Source organism: Phaethon aethereus (assembly GCF_964289735.1).
Source record: "Phaethon aethereus genome assembly, chromosome: 1".
In the NCBI taxonomy this organism is placed as follows: Eukaryota; Metazoa; Chordata; class Aves; order Phaethontiformes; family Phaethontidae; genus Phaethon; species Phaethon aethereus.
This window is the reverse complement of record NC_138575.1, coordinates 128,691,573-128,711,387: the sequence shown is the minus strand read 5'-3', so window position 1 is coordinate 128,711,387 and position 19,815 is coordinate 128,691,573. Positions and strand designations below refer to the sequence as shown.

Below are 19,815 nucleotides of genomic sequence, written 5' to 3'. Positions count from 1 at the left end.
TTGTCAGATTAGTATTCGCACTCTTTTTTATAGTCCTTTTTTGAGAGTACACTGTTTTGTTTAAAATAATAGTAACAGAACTGAAGAAAGAAAACAAAAAATACTTTAAACCTTTATCTGAAAACAACTCCTAGGAAGCTTCAAAGATACACATATTTTAAACACAAAATCCTTAACATTCTTGGATCACAAGCAGCAAGAATTTTTCTTTAGAGTTTGTCAATGTTACTAAGTCTACTGGAGAATAACTTCTGAGAAGCAGAGTGTGCTGTATTGACAAATCAGTTTCACAAAAATTAAAGTGTTATTGTACCCTTTTGACTAATGGAAAAGACATTAGGACCCCATATAAAACTCAAACTTCCAGAAGAGTTCTGGATTAAGTGCTCTTTTGAAAACTTTGTTTCTCCTCATATTTAAAAAAAAAAAAACAACAACAGTCAACAGAGCTGCATTAGTTCCTCCAAAAAATCATGTTGACTTATAAAGTTATTTTCTCCTTAACATAACCTTGGGTGTGATACCTGAGACTGCAGAGAACCACCTCATTCAACGTGAATAGTTCTACTGACTAAATAAAAGTACATAAGGCCTTATAGAATTAAAAACAACGTGCTCAAAGACAGCATGTAACAAACACCTAGACTGAAAATTTACTTCTTTAATAGAGGCAACAAAGATAAACATGTATTATCAACATCTCTCACTAAACAAAATAATTGCCCTACAATTTCAATGTTTTCCATCAGTCTCTGCAATTTTAAATCAGTATCTATTGTTAAGCTGTTGTAAATAACAAGCTTCAGCATGACATATTGGTTGCAAAAAAGCAGTCACTACATATCTGCTTTCTTGAGACTGGCAAAATTATTTCAAAAACAATCAATAAATCACCACAACACGGTGATAAAAATAAAAATTATCCTACTACGGTTTCTTTGGGAAAATAAAAGAAAAAAATTGCATTGGAAAATGACATTTGACCATTGTCATCTTCATCTGAAGTCTTACATTTGCAATGATTTCTTGCTCACACCCACACGAATGCAGCTCTATAGCCAGGACAACAACTGCAGGCACAGACATGTAAACAAGCTTCTCATATAAACAAGGTTCCCATGGCCACTTACATTTTTAATTTAGTTGTTTCACTGTGTTTCACTCAAAGAAAGTGTGCCTGCACAAAGAGCAGTTCATACGCATGTAATTATACCGATTTTAGGAATGCAGACCAACCTTCAAAGCAATAGAAGAATGGCAAGGAGAAGGCTGAGTTTGCTAGGAGAACCTAGAAGATGGGAATGTTCTTTAAGGTAAAACATACTGTGAATTATTTCCTTCTTGACTTCAGCAGTCCCAGCCTAAATGAGCAAATAAGCTCTTCAGAAAGGTCTAGCTACTGATACTAATAATGAATCTTCAGTATAACCTACACACTTCATACTCCTGGCTGTTGCTGATGTGTAAACACAGTTTTTCTCACCCAGAATGCCATTCAACTGTAACGCAAATGTGATTTGTTCTGCAAGTGCCATAAGGCAAAGTAGTATTAAGACAGGTACAGTATATTAAGAAAACTTGTCTCCAGCAGAATGGTCAAGCTCTTTGTCTGCAGGAGATAAAATTATATTTACAAGCATTATGTACACATAAAGATTACATTCTAACAATTGTATTTTTATAGCAAGCAACCACTGATAAGGAAAGGTTTGCTGCTCAAAGACCAAAACTGTATTATGGCCTTTCTCACAATTACTATTATATTATGCATTTACATAGGAAACAGATATGCATCATACTTTTGTACGGTTTATGTCCTTATTTTCTTTGGCTATTTGTGTTTCATACTTCCAGCTGACATGCAAAATGAAGGCGTTTGCACAATGGGCTGCATAAGAGAATTTACACTATTCTTAGATAAATATGGGAGTTGGCATCTCAGACCTTTCCAATAAGTTGTCTAGAAACTCAACTCCTTTCCACTGCCTCTCTAAGTCCCTACAACTCAAACTAATAACAACATAAATCTAATTATATATCGATTCTTCACTGCCCATACCCTGTAGTGGGGAAAAAAAAAGTTATTTTTTATGTTTTGACTCATGAGTGTGTCCTGTATCTTGTCTCAGGAGCTGAAAAAAGCACCTTGAGCACGGAAAGCTTTAATACCTACCATGTACCCTCAGTTCCATTGAACTTGGACATAGGAACTTGTTGGCTATGCAAATATTTGAAGATGTTTGTTAGACAGTGATGGGTTGGAGTCCTAACCAATTCTCAGAGTACATTATGTAATTATTGTCATAACATATGCTCCACTTAAGAAAGATTTAAATCCTTTTTAGCTTAATATTTAAGTTAGTGAAATTTAAACACATTTGGTGGATTCCCAGGAAAGGAACAAATTTAGGCAAATGCTTATGTTTTATATGATAATTCACATAAAATATGAGTGCCCACAAAAGGAGAGAGTAACATAATATTACCATAACAAACATTATTATATATAGTAAATTTCTAATATTTGCTTCCTTCATTGTATTTTTTTCTCTTGAGAATACTTTAGTTTGTCTGTTAGATTTATTTTTGTTAATACAAGCAATTCAGATTGCTTTCTCCTTAATTGCCTCAGCTTAAATAATATAGTTATTTCTTGGAAACTCAACACTTCTAAAGAGAAGAAGAAGAGACCTGTTTACAAGTCACTGGCTTTTGCCCAACTGATTCAGTTCCCCAAAAGGTAATGTTCTTATGCGTGTATCTTTGCAGTATCAACAACAAAAATAAAAATTAAAAAGTGGTGAGTGAAAAAAGTGAAGCCACTGTCAAGCACTCACTAACTTGGCTATTAAAAGAGTTAGACTGTTATTCATTATAGTTCAATGTTAGAAAACAGAACAGTAAGGCAAAGGGTAAACACACAGCAATCGGTTGCAAATCTACTTAAGCAAAACAAAGCACAAGCTAGCAGATGTTGTCTTAACGACTAAAGTACTTTCTTTGGCTGAACTATTACCAACAGGCAAAGTGGAATTTTACTGCTGCTTGCCTGCCTGTTGTTTTACTACTCTGTTTCATGGAAAAAGAGGTTTCAAATTTTTTACACACAGACACAAAATTCTGATATTAATGGCACGTTAGAGGAAAACCAGTTCAAAACAGTTTAAGCCACCCTTAATTTTTCCTTTTAAAAGAAAACATCCACAAAATAATTAGGCCATTTAAATTAAAGATATAGAGAGAAGAAACCAAAATCTTTAGCAGAATATTTCCTTTTGACACAGAAGACATGTATAAACAGTGATCAAACTATTTCTAAAATACTGGAGAAATGGTCAAGACTGTTATTTAGAATACATCTATACATCACTGCAAGGTCACTGCATCACCAGAGCACTACTTACTCATAGGCTAGATGAAAATAACACTCATGTACATATCTAAAATCATTGCATATGCACCTCAGCAGAGGACTAACCTTTCTTGGAGCCTGTGACAAACAGATCATATGTCTCCTTTCTAACTGAGTAAATATTCTCTTACAGCTCAAAAGATCCCTCAAACCATAAAGAAACAATTTGTTTTGCTCTATGCAATAAGGTGAAAGCTGAAGCATAGATGAAGGAAAAAACAACCCACTCCCCTTCAAAAAAATACCCAAAGCAAAACAAAAAAACCCCCAACAGAACAAATTGTCATTTAAGTCACCCAAAGACCCACGGACTCCATGTTCTCTTTCAACAGATCTGCTTAACAAAAAAATCTAGGAGGTTCTTTCAAGATTTCACTCTCACTCAGGAGCTGCTCCATGAGCAAAAGGCCTGGCTACTGCTTCAATCAAACCTGAAAAATATACAGGTACAGAAAGTCTTCCACGAACAAGTCTTTTGCTAACTTGATGCCTTAGTCTCTCCATATTTATCAGTATCTCACAAAAGAGAAACAGAAATGTGATACAACCCTTAGAGAAGCTTATCAATTACTGTTTGCAGCATGTTCTTTTTCAAGTTTCCAAATCATGGTAAGTCTTATAAAAATTATATATAAACTACTAAATTAAAAAATATTGGAAAGGTGGGAAAGTCATACAATCAAAAACTAGGAAATTCTAGATTTAGTTACCTATTCAAGCTTAATCCTATCCTTTTGTACTTCTTAATGGGAAATGTCAACTCAGTCAGCTAAACATCTCTCTTCTAAGACATAAACATTTACTACAGTGATTCATCTAATACATGAGCTGCGAACGAGGCTGTGGGTTTTGTAGAAGCTTGCAAGGAGTGGTCTTGAAGAATTTGTACACTCTGTTAGCCTAGTTCTTGGCAGAGTCCATGCAATCATGGCAATTCTTACATTTAGGCAACATTAGACACACCTGGATTTGTACTTGAAGGATTAACAGATTTAAAGATGAACTCTTAGCTACTGTTGCTGTCTGAGCTTCCACAGCAGCTACAGACATATCCTGGATTTCAGGATTACAAAACCATCTCACAAAGTGGGGGTTGTAGTCCTACATAAAGGCAAAAGCAATTTCCTTTGGTTCTCCCATCTAACCCTTTTGAGCTACTGATTTTACTTACTCATGGGGAATAGTTTTGAGCATTAGACACCCAGCCTTTCTCATCCAGAAACAGATGTTCCCGCTAGCCTGTTTCTCAGACCACAAAAAGTAAAATATTTTTTCTTTAAAATATCACTACTACCATAACAGGAGAAATGCAAGCAGATATTAACTTAATGTTTATCCTAATTTCTCAGTTTAGTTATTACTCTTGTTAAAAAGAAAAAGGCTACCAAATTATTATGTGTCTTTCTTTTAGTGGACATCAATAGCATCCCTTCTCCCATTTGAACAGGATCTTAAGTCAGTGGCAAGTCTGCTTCAGGAAAAAATGCCATGGAAGTGACTCATTCATATGAATATCAGCGTCATTTTTTGGGAATAAATTTCTGCAGTCATCAGTGATTTAAGTAACTGCCATTATGCAAGAAAGTCTCAGGAATTTATAGCACATTTAACTAACCTGACTCTTCCGGACATGTTCATAGACTTTAATTAAAAACATGTTAATATCTAATTCAGTTCTAGTTTAAGTTATAAGCTATACAACTTAATCCAAGATACTGATTAAAACAACTGATTTAATTTTTACATATCTCATCTAATGTACAATGATTTAAAACTCTTTTACTACTATAAAGAAAGTAATTTAAATTCTGCAGTATGTTCTGATCTTATAGATTGTGTATTGGATGATTCACTATTTGGTGGCAAGCTGCAAAAATTGCTTTCACTAAAGAATTGGTCTGTAAAACAAATACTGCAAGACTGTGAAATGTAATCAAGAATGTGATCAAGGATCTAATAAAAACTTTCTTGACTAGAGATTTGCTTCAAAGGTACAAGATAACATTTCTACACTGAACCTGCTTCAATACGATATGTCTGTCATTTTCAGACTCAGTTTATGACTCAAAATCACTATAGTGATTGTGATGTGGAGATAATACATAGAAATATGACACACTTCATTTTAAATATTTTAAATATACCTACCAACTGAAGTTAGTTGGCAACTGGTTACAGCAGAGGAAAATTGGCAAGAGGCAAAATTTTATTTGAGAGAATTAAATGACATTCCAAAGACACATTTCAAAAAAATATGACAGAAGAGTCGTCATCATTCTTCCCTTTCTCACTACAATCATGTCATTTTGAAAAGTTACATCTTCTACAGTCTACCAACCAATGCTGGACAATGAATGTTAATGAAGTTTAACAACAAACCTAATAGCAGAATTTATATCCTACCTCTTATTAATGGCAGCCCATGTCGCATTAATGTTATCTGTCATCAGTTCTACTTTTCTGGTGTCATCTGTTGAATAATCACGGAGTAGCTTAAGTGCCATGTCATTTGCCACATCTACATTTATTTGCCACTGTCGTATTTCTTTTGAAAATTGCTGAAGTAAAAAGAGAAAGAAAAAGAATAAACCTCAGACCACCATAAAATGATCACACACATCATATGATTATTAGAGAAGGAGGTGAACAACTTATACCATCAATATAAAAAGAAAAAAAAAAAAAGGTCTTCCTAAGATTTACTGGTAATTAAGGTCAGAGTCTTTCTAAATGTTAAAATTCTTTTAGTTATAAAATCATAGGACTACTTCTAATCTCTGAGAGGACTGAGCAACCAAATCCTAAATGCTGGATAAAACATGATAGCTCAACTTAATAAACACTCATTAGAATGTTGGTTATTATTTTCTAAGACACAATTAGATAGATGCATTATTATGCATTATGCAGACTATCACTATTTGTGATGTTGAATTATGGATGAGAGGGAAAACACAGTGAAATAATATGTTCTCTCTAATTTTCTTTTTTATACTGTGAAATAACACTGAGATTTGGACAATTAATACCTGTGCTTTCACTTTTCTGTAAGTTATGTTATTTTACCAAATTGTTTATGTAATTAGTGCCATCTACTGGAACAGCAATAAACATGCAATACAGCAAAATACTACTGGGAAACCTGTCAATATCTTCATAATTCTAATTTATGCTTCTTAATATTAAGAAAGTTTTTTAAATCTTCGTCATTCTTTTTTTTTCTCTTTCTTTTCTCCTCTTTTTCTTCTCTTCTCCTCTTCCCTCTCCTCTCCACCTGAGCCAGCTGTCTCACTACAGAAACAAGCCGGGAAGTCTGGAATACTCATTCAGCCAGCAGCCAGCTCCCCTCCATCTTTCTTTTTAGTCTTTTTCTCAGAGCAAATTTCCATATAAATGCACTGAAGTTGCATATTTAATCCATAATGTGTAACAACAAAATGAAAGAACAAAGATTATCTGTGGTGGACTTGTACTGGGCAAAGACTATAACTAGTCAATCAAAGGGACAATGCAAGTAGAAGAAAAAAGTTTGTATCTGTAAACAGACACAGTAAGTTGCATGTAAACATTAGAACCTACTGACAAAAACAAACCAGAAAGGTTTAACTGTCTTTATTCCTGTGTTTTAATACACAAATCAGGAAATGTCTGTGAAGAAAAGTTATTCCTTTATGAGAGGGCAGATTGCCCAATTACTGTGCAGCAGATAAATAACCTCAGGTATAAGACAGCAACCCAATTTCCCTGTGTTAAGGGAACAAACAAGTCTACAAACTACATCTATGGAGATGTAGTCAGGAGAGGTGACCATTTTGTGGAAAACCACTACCATTCCTTCAAAGATATAGGCAGGTCGTTGTTTTGGAAAAAGTCTGCCAGTTGAGCTCCTTTCCTGCCAGAATTATATACTATAAATACAGAAATATTAATATTCACAGAAACATAATAAGACATAGAAAACAATAAATAAATAAATAAATAGTACAGTAATTGTAATTTTAGTTTTGTAGATCTTTTATAGCAAGTGTCTATTACACCCTTAGGTCTATCCATCTTTACATTCACATTTTAATTTACATTTACATTTTTGGAAGTATAACTGAACCTTTCATTTGTTTAAAATTAAGCATGCATACAGTTACCCTTTTCCAACCAAAGAATCACAGCAGACTGACTGTTTACTGCATTATATAGAAAAGTTACCATAAAATTTTGTCTATATTGTAAATTAATGGCCTGTAAATTTTATTTTGAAAATAAGTTCTTTTGGCCCAGTCCCACGTGAATATAAACAACCTTATAAAACCTTCCAAACCCAGTTTTATAATAAAAATATGAAAGATCCATTACAAGGCTATTTCCAAAAGTGTTGTTCTCACCATTAACTTCAACATTAATCTACTAACTTCCTGACATTACAATACTAGATCATCACTTAGGAAAGAAATGATGAATATAGAGAGCCTTTCCAACAGAAAGAATTTGTATTTTCTACTGTATTGGAAATTGGTATGTAATTTTTCAACAACTTTGAGGAGTGCATGCCTTGCTTCAACTTTGCTCTGTGTGCACACTGAGAGACGCTGAGAACAAAGTGTTGTGATGAATGTTTTAACTCTTTGTCCTACCAGAGGCCCATTAACTCTTTTCTTACATGACTATAATGAATATTTTAGAATTAAATTCTTGGCACTTTTTTTCCTCTTTTCCCTTTTATATTTTTAGGTCTCATTTACCTTTTAGCTACTTAAGAACATGTTAATTTTTTAAAAAATAAAATGTTTCATTACCTTAATTTCATTTTGACATTTTTTAAAGCATTCTCTTTGTTCTGTCTGTGTCATCACTGGAATTTGCTGAGTTTATTAAAAGGCTTAAAGAGTTATGGTTGTGTATTTGTCATGTTACTCAGGTATAAATTTATTTTTAACTTTTCATTAGAAGATACTAGTTGATGTTATTAAGAAGAAAGTCTGTGTAATTAAGGATCCTTGATTAAAAACAAGTAAGGAAATTAGAACTGGGCTTTATTCTATCCCAGGATTGCCCAGTGAAAGAAAATAAATGATGCATAGAAGTTCAAATATAGTAATATGGATACACAGCATCATCCAATTCTAAGCATGTAAATTCCCAAACTGAGCAGATGTATATATCACAAATCTGGAAAATCAGGCTGTCTTTCTGTCCTTTTGCTGTATATCTATAGCATGTTTTATTTACATACTTAAAGAATTATTTTTTTTTATCAAGGAATTCTATTTCATCACCTGCATCATAGTCTATAACTTTAATTTCATTGTTAATTGTTTTACTAAAATCAAAGAGTACACTGTCAGCCCTGGAATAATAAAAATCCACAAAATGCTGAGACTGTACGTCATCCTATATTGGTACACAGGGAATGGCGAAAGAGTACTTAGTAATTTACCCTCCTGCAGGAAGAAGAGAAAGGCAAGGAAGATAGCCTCAGTTTTATCCACAAATTCAAGGCATAAAGTTCATCCCCCAGCCTATGCCAGTGGAAAGTTGCCTGGCCTCGTGAGTCCCAACAGAGCAATGTAATGTAATGTAAGAGAGGGATGTAATCAGGCTGCTATTTAATCTCCTATTTAGATGAACAAGAAATAGGTGGTCAATGAAGGAGAGGAAGGAAACCTTGTCTCCTTCCTTCCTCCTCTTCACTTTGGCCATCCCAGCTAAATTGATACAGAGGAAGAAGAGATGCTTCACTAGCCCTTATCAAAAAAAGGAGCCAAGAAGTGAATGGGCAATCCTAGCAGAGCTTGTTTTTTTTTTAATGTAAGCTCATTATCATATTAAGAAGAGACTAATTTTACACTAACTTATGTTCAGATGACTTGGTGACAGAAAGGAGCCAAAGAGTGACTATGTCCTATTTATACACCTATAAATACAGTGAATTAACCATCTGAAATCACCCCTTGATGAACAATAACAAACAGGGTTTTAATGGATAAAGACTCTCACTGGCCAGAAAGCCATAGTCTGATTCACTGTATCTAACCCCAGTACTCAGAATTTAGTTCTCAAATATAAAATTAAAAAAATAGAATGAAAAAAATCTGCAATCCTCAGCAAATTATATCTGAATTTATTTCTGATTCAAAGCAATAATATTTTTAATTATCAGCTTTATGGTACTTGGTCACCTTTGTTTTAAATGTCAGAAACAAATGTGTAAAAATTTATTACAAACATCATTGGCCAAATACAAGACAGTTGCAGATTTTTATTTTATCCTGGCATTGTAAAAAAAGTAAATAATCAAAAGACTGGTATTGCTGAGCTTACCATTTACTTGTGTGTAAGGATGCATAAAGCATTAACTGGTTAAAAGTTCACTTAGAGCAGAGGGGAACTTTTGTATTGACTCAGCTGTCTTTAGGCAGGCCTATAATGTTTAACAATCAAATCATTGGTGACTACTTTCTCACATGAAGCTGTGCTGAGATACAAAGCTGACAAGTTGAATATGTCTGAAAAATTTATTTAGGACTCACACTGACCTCTCTCTTTCCCTCAGTACAAATGAATAGAATTGACAGCAATCTGATCTAGTTGAAGATGTCCCTGCTCTTTACAGGGGGGGTTGAACTAGATGACCTTTAAAGGTCCCTTCCAACCCGAACTATTCTATGATTCTGTGATTTTCATCAGTCTAACAGCAAGGAAAAAGACAGCATACTTACTCTACATATTCAAGGGAATACATCAAAATATATGTGTTTGGCACAGAAGCCTGGAAAGCATTTATTTTGAGGACTTGATGTATTTCTAGGGCCTTCAGTTTAGATAACGCTACACAGAAGAAATATAAAGCTGCTAAATTGAAAAAAAATATTCAATTTTTATTAGAATTCATGACCCCTTATCTCAAGCATGAACACAACAGCTGATGCTGTCACAACTGAGATCCTTTCATGAGGGATTTGACACAATAGGGATTACTGGCAGACAAAGATAATTCCTCTAGGAAGGCTGGCACAAAAGAAAGAGAAAAAAAGTAAGAAATAAGAAAAGACACCCCCACACACATATACATTCTTTAAGACAGAGGTGAATTTCTTCCAGACTTGTGGGAGAAAGGCTAAGCAAAACCTAATGAGTGAAACTAAACAACCCTGGAACAGTAGAGGTTGTTGATGTTCATACCATCAGGAGGGCACAGCAAATTAAGATGGACTAGCTGTGACACTGAAATTATAATTATAGACTAATGTTTGTAACTTGACACAACACATCACACTGAATCCAGACTAGTACGGGAATGGCTGAAGATACTGATAGCCCAAGTGCTTCATCTCTTTTAAAGAATGAGTGAAAAGAATCTGCAGGTATCCTTTCAAAAACTCTGTTTATACATAGAGATACATTCTACAAGTAAGTATACTTTCTCTATAACTTGGGAGATGGAGGAGGAGAAGGGCATACTCTTATTTGTCTCCTTGGAGAATGTTGATCCAAAAAACCCCATAATTTTTTCAAAAAGCATACACTCTTCGATGATCTTCATCTAAACCTCATCCGTTGTAAAAAATTTGACATAAAATCTTTTTCTAAAACTATATTTTCAATTATTTTCCTAGTTAAGTAGTTTGTGTTTGAGACATAAGACACTCCAACACAATGATGTAAGACTGTTTTTGCACAGAACTGTTTTTTTGTTAATAGAATCTTTGCAGAGCTGTTGAAGTTTGGGGTTTTTTTTAAAACCAAACGCTGGGCAGAAGCCAGAACTCTCTATCTGCAGAAAGACTGACAAGTGGGAGTCCTCTACATTGAATGACAGTAGTGTAATCTATAACTTTTTCCAATACATTAGTGAGTGATTGCCCTTGTTTACTATAATCCACCCTTCCCAAACAGTGACCCTTATACTATAATCTAAAATGAGAAAACTTAACCACACCTCATCCCTAAAACAATGGGCTGATGAACATTTTTATGCTTCTTACAGGCAAGCAGAAAAACCCAATTGACCAACCAAACAAAAAAACCCAACAGATTTTGTATCTACTTCTAAATATCAGAAAGGCAGGGACTAGCTGATGGTGGAGATAGCTGAAGAGCAATCATGCAGTTGTACACACTTTCTCTGGCAGCAAAACCAGCTGATGAGGATCTCATCCCAATATTCTTCACAGCAGTTCATTACCATTCAACTGTGCAAGTTAGACTGTTCTAAGTCCACAAACTTTAATCAAACAGCTGAGAGGTAGGAGTTTAAAAAAATCAAAATCTGGTGCGCAGGAGAGGAGAACATATCAGAAAATATTTGAGTAACTATTTTCCCAAATAACTAAAATGTAATGTTCCATTAACATGGAGGCAGGACTCACTTTAAAAGGCTGATCAATCGGTTAGTTTCAATCTTGTTTTTCCCCAGCCGGAAAATGAGAAATTATTAATCTGAAATAGCTGTTCTCAAAATTTATTCATGACAACTGTCGCCAAAGTATGACTATTTCCATAACAAGAAACTTAAAAACGGATGCAACAGTTAGGGCGTATTTTCATTGCTACTTGTGGTATAGCTCAACTACATAAGTTAACTATGGTACACATTTTAGCACCTCAAATGAAACAACATGTGTGCTAAGATCACAGGAGCAGCCATTTCAGGTTTTTTTGCAGTGAATAATCCTGCCAAGGTTGAATCCAGTGAGATTATCTTGTGGCAAATCTACACCGCTTGATTTTCAAAATAACTCCATATGGGATTTTATGGGCTTTTTTCCCGTTTCTTAACTACTTCCAGACAACCTATACAGCTTCATTATCACTGCAGACAGACACGTCAATACTACAAGATTGCCCAGTCTGCAGTACCAGTGCAGCTGAGGCTGTTATACAGAAAAGATGAGAAATACTTGTGCTGAAAAGGTAGGTATTCTTCCTGCAAAATCAGCCAGCTATTTGTTATGACTGATAAGTTAAGACCAATTTCATTGAAGGATTATGTGACACACATTTTAGACATTGTAATTTAATTTCTTTCTAATTTTTCTGGGAAAAAAGGGATAAAGATGTTGTTCTCCATGTACTCTGCCAATAGTTAGAGGACACTTTCTTTACCAATCTAATTAACTCAAGCAGAAATATTTTAATTCTCATTAGTGACCTTAAGCTCAGTGTTCTGCTTTTTCAAGGCTTCCACGGTGTAGGAAATTTCTTTCCATGACTCAAGTTTAGCTTTTGCTTGTTCAAGAACCTGCTCAGCTTCTTGTTTAGCTTCTAGCCACTGTGTTGAATCCTTTAACATCTCATGAAGCTGCTGTCTCCGGCTTTGGAGGTGTCCATGCACTTCATCCCACTGGCTCTGTATCTTTTCAACTGGTGAAACACAAAGGAAAAACAAAAGCTGAATCACTTAAAAGACTTTTATTTATATCTATTTTTTTAAGGGAGTAAAAGATAATGTTTACATCTTTCTAGAACTCATTATATTGGAGAGCTCTTGCACTTTTAAACTGCAATTGCAATTGAGTTTATTTTAAGAGAGAAGAACAGGTAAACTGTTCTGGGCTACACAGTACGACACTAAAGTACACAGCATGTGTTTTGATGCATATGCAGCCAGAAATGCCAGGTTCATGCCTCAAAAAGCATTATGAAACAGGATCACGTTTGAGAAAAAGCATCAGCAATAATGTTTTATTCTTACCAAAACAACACAAAGTTTAATATTTTCTGAAGAACAAGTCCTTTAGGGACTTCAATAATATTAGTTAAAGATTTATTGCCTGATATAATTAATGGCTATACTTTCTTATTTCATTAAGGCAAATGTTAGCAGACAGCAAAGGTTAAAGAACTTTCTCACGTTCATGTTAATTATAAAATAATGATTAGCTTTATCCACTTTTTGAAAGAAATGTGATTCCTGGAAACTTAATAATCACTAAAATCACTGATAATAAGTGTTGGCTAGCATCCAGCATGAGACTCATCCATTGTAGCATAAAAATATCAGGAGATCCAGCCATCCAAGCAGCTGAAGTTTGAAAAAAACACCCCAAAACAAAACAAGAAACCAAAACTCCACAAACAATAAAACCTGTGCACTGCATGAAGAAATAGGCATTTTATATATATATATTTTAAATTTCCTGAGGTTAGTCAGCACAAAATACATTCTCAAAATTTTCTTGAAGACTGCCTCACTACATTGAAAATTCACAGGCCTTCTAGGGAAGGGAATAGAGATTCCTAGAGTACTCAGAAAACAATTGAAATTATCATTGAGCGGTAGTTCCAACACTGCAGCTCTGACTGCAGGGTTGATTCCAGAATGGTTAATGACTAAAGGGATGAGGAATGCTTCAGCAGGTAAAGGAGACTTCTACCTATCAATGCTCTTCCTTTTTCCAGAAGAAGGGATAAAGATCTTTCCATGGACTCAGCTGAGGTTTAGAGAAAGAGAAGAAAACCTTTCAACATCCCCTGCTCAAGCCTAGGGAGAAAAACTTTGAGTAAGCACAGGTAGCTGCATGTTCAAGTCGAAGAAAATGCAAAAAGAACTGAATAAACAGAGCTGGAAAACACAAAGCACAATCAGAGCAAAGCAAGGATAGCCTAAGGCCCAAATACTTACATTTAATCTGAAGCTAATCTAACTCCTCATTCTAGAAAAGCCGTATACAAAGGTCACAAAACAACTAATTTCTGTGCTCTATCTGGATGAGGATTTCTGATGTAAGCTTTAGGGTATACTTGAAACAACAAAGCGATTATGGTCTACAGGAAGGGTGCTCACGTAAAATCTCTGTGCTATGGCTACAGCATGTGGCTCAAGGGTTGTGCTGGAGGACTAGGGGACAAATACTGCCAAAACACCTTCCACAGTGTTGCTGGCATATTTGCAATAGCTGTTACCTACTTCTTGCAAATAACTGCTCAAGCCCCTTCTCACTTAGACTCCGAGACATTCAGTGTGTTATCTTTTGATTTCTGGCAACTTGGAGATTTGGGTATATAGTTGACAAAAATATAATAGCTTGTTTATCATAGACTCTTAGAATCATAGAAGAGTTTGGGCTGACTGATAAGGACCCTTAAAGGCCATCTAGTCCAACCCCCCTGCAATGAACAGGGGCATCTTCAACTAGATCAGGTCGCTCAGAGCCCCGTCCAGCCTGACCTGGAATGTTTCCAGGGATGGGGCATCCACCACCTCTCTGGGCAACCTGTGCCAGTGTTCCACCAGCCTCATTGTGAAACATTTCTTCCTTATACCTAGTCTGAATCTCCCCTCTTTTAGTTTAAAAGTGTTACCCCTTGTCCTATCACTACAGGCTCTGCTAAGAAGTTTGGCCCTGTCTTCCTTATAATGATGGAAAACTAGAAATGAATGTTCCAGGGTCAGGAACCATTATGAAACAGTTTTATATCAGCTGTCCATGAACAAAACTACAAAAATCCCACCTATTTTTGTTTTATTGTAAGTTTGTTTGTTTGTTGGTTTGGTGGTGGTGTTGGGGGAGGATGGGATTAACAGATGAATGAAAACTCTGTTGCAGAACTGCTTCAAAAGAAAACTGGGTCTACAACTATATTAATTCTTTGTAATAGCTACTTTTAGTAAGAAACACTGATATTTCTTATCAACAAAAATCAAAATATTTATAGATGGATCTGTTCCATAATGTCTCATGAGGTTTGTATCTAAGACAGACATATTAGCAGTCCTTCTCTAGGGACTGTGCTTTTCTCAGCAAGACTGAGATTTTCATCACATACCACAGTCGTGGGATTCTGTGACGACCAATTCTCCCAGCCAAGAGGGGAATGAGTCTGCATAATGAAAGCTGTATTCAGGACATCTCAGGAGCCCATTTACACAAGTGACTTTGGATACGCAAGATCCAAATCTATGAAACACATTTCCTCATGAAAACAGTTGGGTTATCTCCCTCAAAAAGGGAAGAGAAAAACTTCTGGCATGGACACTTAAAAAATAATATGCGTAATAGTTTTGCTTTATTACAGATTGGAATTGAAGGGTTCAGGAAGTTACTAGGTAATCTAACCAGTCTAACCTTCATTACTGTAAGTTTATATCTTCTAAACGATGCTCACATTTGAATGCAGACTATAGATTGATTTTTGAATAAGAAAAAACCCCAAGCCTCTAATGTTTAAAAAATGAGAATTCGCTTCCAAAATGTACTGAAAATCACAGTGTAAATCAGTGCCTCTTACGGGTGCATTTTCTTCCTGTGGGTACTCTTTAGTGGGATGTTTCCCACAGAAGGAAAGGTGAATACCACTTACAGATTTATGCCAAACAAAAAGGTTCAGAAAATCCAATTTGAGTATATATTGTGTCAGAACTGATCCCAGCAACCCATGAACCCCTCACCTACAGCTAATGAGTATTTTTAAATTTTTATTTTTAATAAATATTTTAAAAATATTTATTATTTAAATTTTTAAAGTATTCTGAACATCATGGGGGCTTTTGTACCTGGGCATTGGCACATATGAGAGGCTTTCTCTGGGTACTAACAGGAATAGGTTTATGAAAATATTTAAGGGTGTTTTATAAGATAACAATCAGGAGTCTCAGTACAAACTTTTGTAGTTTTTTCAGGCTAATACTCTGCCTATAGCCTTGGAAGGGTTATTTCTGTCATAAGGACTTTATAAAATCCTTAAGGTTACAATGAACATATGGGATTTAGCATAGGGAAAATGGATTTCTTCCAAAGTCCAATCACCCTTACCTGGAACCAGGAAGACAGCCCTAAAAATAAGAAACAGAGCTCCAAAACCAGAAAAATAGAAGAATCAATGGCATGTGAAGCAATAGTTCCAGAAAATCATTTGCCCAACTTTTGCAGAACTAAAGATAAAATTTGTTCACTACTTCCTACCTTGAATTTAAGGCCTTAAATAAGTAATATTCCATAAATTAAAAAAAAAACAAAACCAACAAAACCAGACAAAAGGCTATTGCAAAGATTACAAAATATCCTGAAACCTAAGTAAGAAGATTTAATATGTCAGAAAAAAGTAAGCTTTGCCAGGAAAAAGTAATGCAATTGTCCTTACTGCACTCTGGATTATAATAGCATATGACTAAGATCAGACTCTGATCTTTATCTTTTATATACCATTGCACCTACATACTGTTATGACTACACATTGAAAATGCCTAGACAGACAGAATCAATGTGGTTCCATGTACACTATTAATATAATAATAATAATATAATATAATAATTTTATATAATTAGTAATGATGACAAAAGCCTTTTTTCCCCAATAGTTCAGTAGTTTCTGAAGTACCTCAGTTTACATTGTTCATTACAGCTGAATCCTGTGATTTCTCAATTTCAAAGCCTAATCTCACTTTTACTGTGGCACTCTCCCTTTGTATCCAATTTTCTTCCCTCCTACCCCAATTTGGAAACAGCACAATGTCTTTATTGTAATTGTAAATTATCTCAAGAGGATTCTTAATTATTCAGTATAGAATTTATTTACCAACCAATCTGTAAAGGGGCAATCTGGAAAAAAAAGATATTTTCTTTATAGACTTAAGGAAAAGAAATACTTCACAATAATTTTATCAATCTATGTGGCCATTAACTAGTTTTATTTGAATATAAAACCACAAAAATATGTGAAAATTAAAAAATCTAAACCGAATATTAGAAAGGCAAAACACATAGAATAGGTTATTTCCTGAAGTGAAACCAAAATCCCATCCATTTCCTAATCACAGTGCACCAGGCAGAAATCCACGTTGTACTTCACTTACACAAGTTTTGCGCTTGCTTACTGGAAAGTGTCCCAGCATGGCTCCCAGTTCAACACTGAACTCTCTTAAATGAATAATTTAGGGCATGGTAAAATTCTTCCAGTATGTAATTTCGAGCTTGCTATTCAATTTCTCTTTTTCATCACTACCACTCACTAGTTGTTCAATAGTGATTATATCACTAAGATGGACAAAAGAAATTCTGCTGAACTGACCGCATATTTAGTAAGTTATTAGAAGCAATAACAAAGCAGAAAAATGCATTTAAAGCAATCAAATACAAGATAACTATTTTTCAATCTGGTTATCATTGTTTTAGTACACTGAGGAAAGAACAAACTCAGGGAAGGAGAATGCTGGCTTAAGAATTCAGTTTGGTTTACTAACAAACATTTTATACTTTTTTTCATACTCTAGATATAACAAAGAAACTTCAAACAAAAATAATTCTCTTCTGTGTTAAGAGTTCATATCATTGATAAGACACATGTAACCCTTTTCATTGACAGAGTTTACTTTCTGCTGTTTATAATATAACAGCAGTGGAAACAACAGAAAAGGAGTCTTAGAAGAAGGTGTCAGTCACAGGAGAAATAATGTTCATGTTACTGTATGTTACACTTAGCCTATGCAAAGTTGAAAAAAGCAATCATTCCATGCCAGTTTGATAATTCCATTGATCCAGTACACACTCCAAAAAAAGTGAACAAGAGAATGAATAGTAACAGAATTTGTGAGACAGAAAGCCTCCGTTTTCCCTGTCCAACAAACTGCATAAACTGCACTCATTTTGCTGTGTAGGAGGGTGCTTTTCAAAAGCATTATTGTCAATATATTGACATTTTATGAAAATAATTTTTGCACTGCAGGTTCATAGATTTGAAGACTAGAGGGACTAATGCAGTCTGACCTGCTGCAGAATATAGCTGGAGAACAGCAGAATTATGGACAGTAATAATTCATGTTACCAAAAGAAGCTACTGACGCGGTGATATTCCTTAGCTGAAAAATGAAAATTGTTTTATATGCATGAGTGTTTCCATTTACTTACACCTTGCAACAATGATCATGATGAAAAGACACATGGAGCTTGAAATTTAGCTAATTCTGAAAAATGACTTATGTATAGTTTCATATTTTTCTCTAAAATCTTAGGGTTCCCCCCACCTCCCCCAGCAATATGCAACACCCAATGCATTGAAAGAAAAAAAGAGTAATGGAGATCTTAATTCTTAGGGTACTGAGAAGCCTTTAAACACTATGGCTGTACAGAATAGCTGTTGCTGGTAAATAGAATGAAAGTATAAGGCAGAAAACCTTTTTCGTCCTCTGCCAATTGTAGCAACTTCAGTTGACAATGTTAAGTACAACAGGTTAAGAAATTGGTGGGTGAGGTCGTTGTACTGCACTGACAAAACCTTGCTACAGAACTGGATGCAGCCCTGGTCTGAATGTGGTTTGCACAGTCATAGGACTGCAAGCACAACACTTTATGTGGCAGTGCGTGTACCAGCCAGCACTACAAGTAGAAGACAGCAGGGCATGGTAGTATGCAGAGCTAAACACGGTGCCTAGAGGTCGTAATACTAGAAAATGCTGAAAACATAAAAACTGTAGATTTGGGGAAGGGAAAGGTTAAAAACAACCCAAGCCCAACACTGTCCTTGGTCGCCCCGGAAGCACACTGCCACAGCTTCAAAGTTGTCAATACAAGATTTTTTTCAGTTATATGCTATCCTGAAAATTACTCCTTCATCTCCCTAGAGATTACTCCTACATCTCCCTAGAGTTTAAGTCCTTTACAAAGTTGTTTACAAAGATACACATATTAAGCTTCATCTTTGAGTAGTCTGTTGGGTTGGATTAATTTCTGTTGGAGTTGCAGCCCCGTAATACACTTCTAATGTTCTGGATAGCTAATTGTTATATATTTCATCTTCATATGCTTTTAACTAATCTATACATTTATCCATATAAAATTTAATTTATTTAAACTTTTGTGGCTGTATAGAACACTAGTTTATCCAACCCTAAAAATTTCAAATGTGTCTTACTAAACAGTGAACAGGTTTTCTGAGAGGCATAATAGAGAAACAAGAAAATACAGATTTAAACAGAAACATACTAGGTTACTGCATCTTTTTACACTTTTCCCTTTCTTCCACTAAACAGTATAATTTTCCACATAATAGGAATAAACAAATTATGAGGAAAAAGGTATTTTTCATAGGGCTACAAGACCATTATGAAGGCTTGACCACCATGTACTACATGCAAGGCTTTTTGATGTTTTCCAAGTTTGGCTCAGTTTTCTGTAAGCCACATGAGCGGAATCACAGGTAAATTATTTAAGCTTTGTCTTATCTTGTGGTTACCTTGCTTTTTGTTATTGTATTGTTCTCAGCAAATAAACCTAAACTAACATTTTTTTTTTTTCTAGGGCAAGGATTCAGTCAAAATTCTCCACTTGTCAATTACCTCTAGCTGAACGTGCTCTACCTCCTCTTCTGCTGCCTTCCAGAACAGGAGGTGTCTGACTTGAGTCTTATTCTTCAAGGAAGAATCACTTTATTAAAGTCTATCATACAACATCCCTTGACAAAAGGATGCAGAC

General features: G+C 35.0%; 1 protein-coding gene across 4 annotated transcripts in view; it reads right to left on the bottom strand.

Annotated features, from left to right (window-relative positions):
• The window catches only part of DMD (dystrophin), a gene marked incomplete at both ends in the record, with an annotated part of 1,339,794 nt that overhangs the window by 280,000 nt on the left and 1,039,979 nt on the right, over nt 1-19,815 (bottom strand). For all 4 annotated transcript variants that reach the window (XM_082008889.1, XM_082008891.1, XM_082008888.1 and 1 more), the window contains 2 exons: nt 5,816-5,970; nt 12,558-12,769. In XM_082008889.1, coding sequence (XP_081865015.1) covers nt 5,816-5,970; nt 12,558-12,769 — 367 coding nt within the window. The remainder of the gene's footprint in view (nt 1-5,815; nt 5,971-12,557; nt 12,770-19,815) is intronic.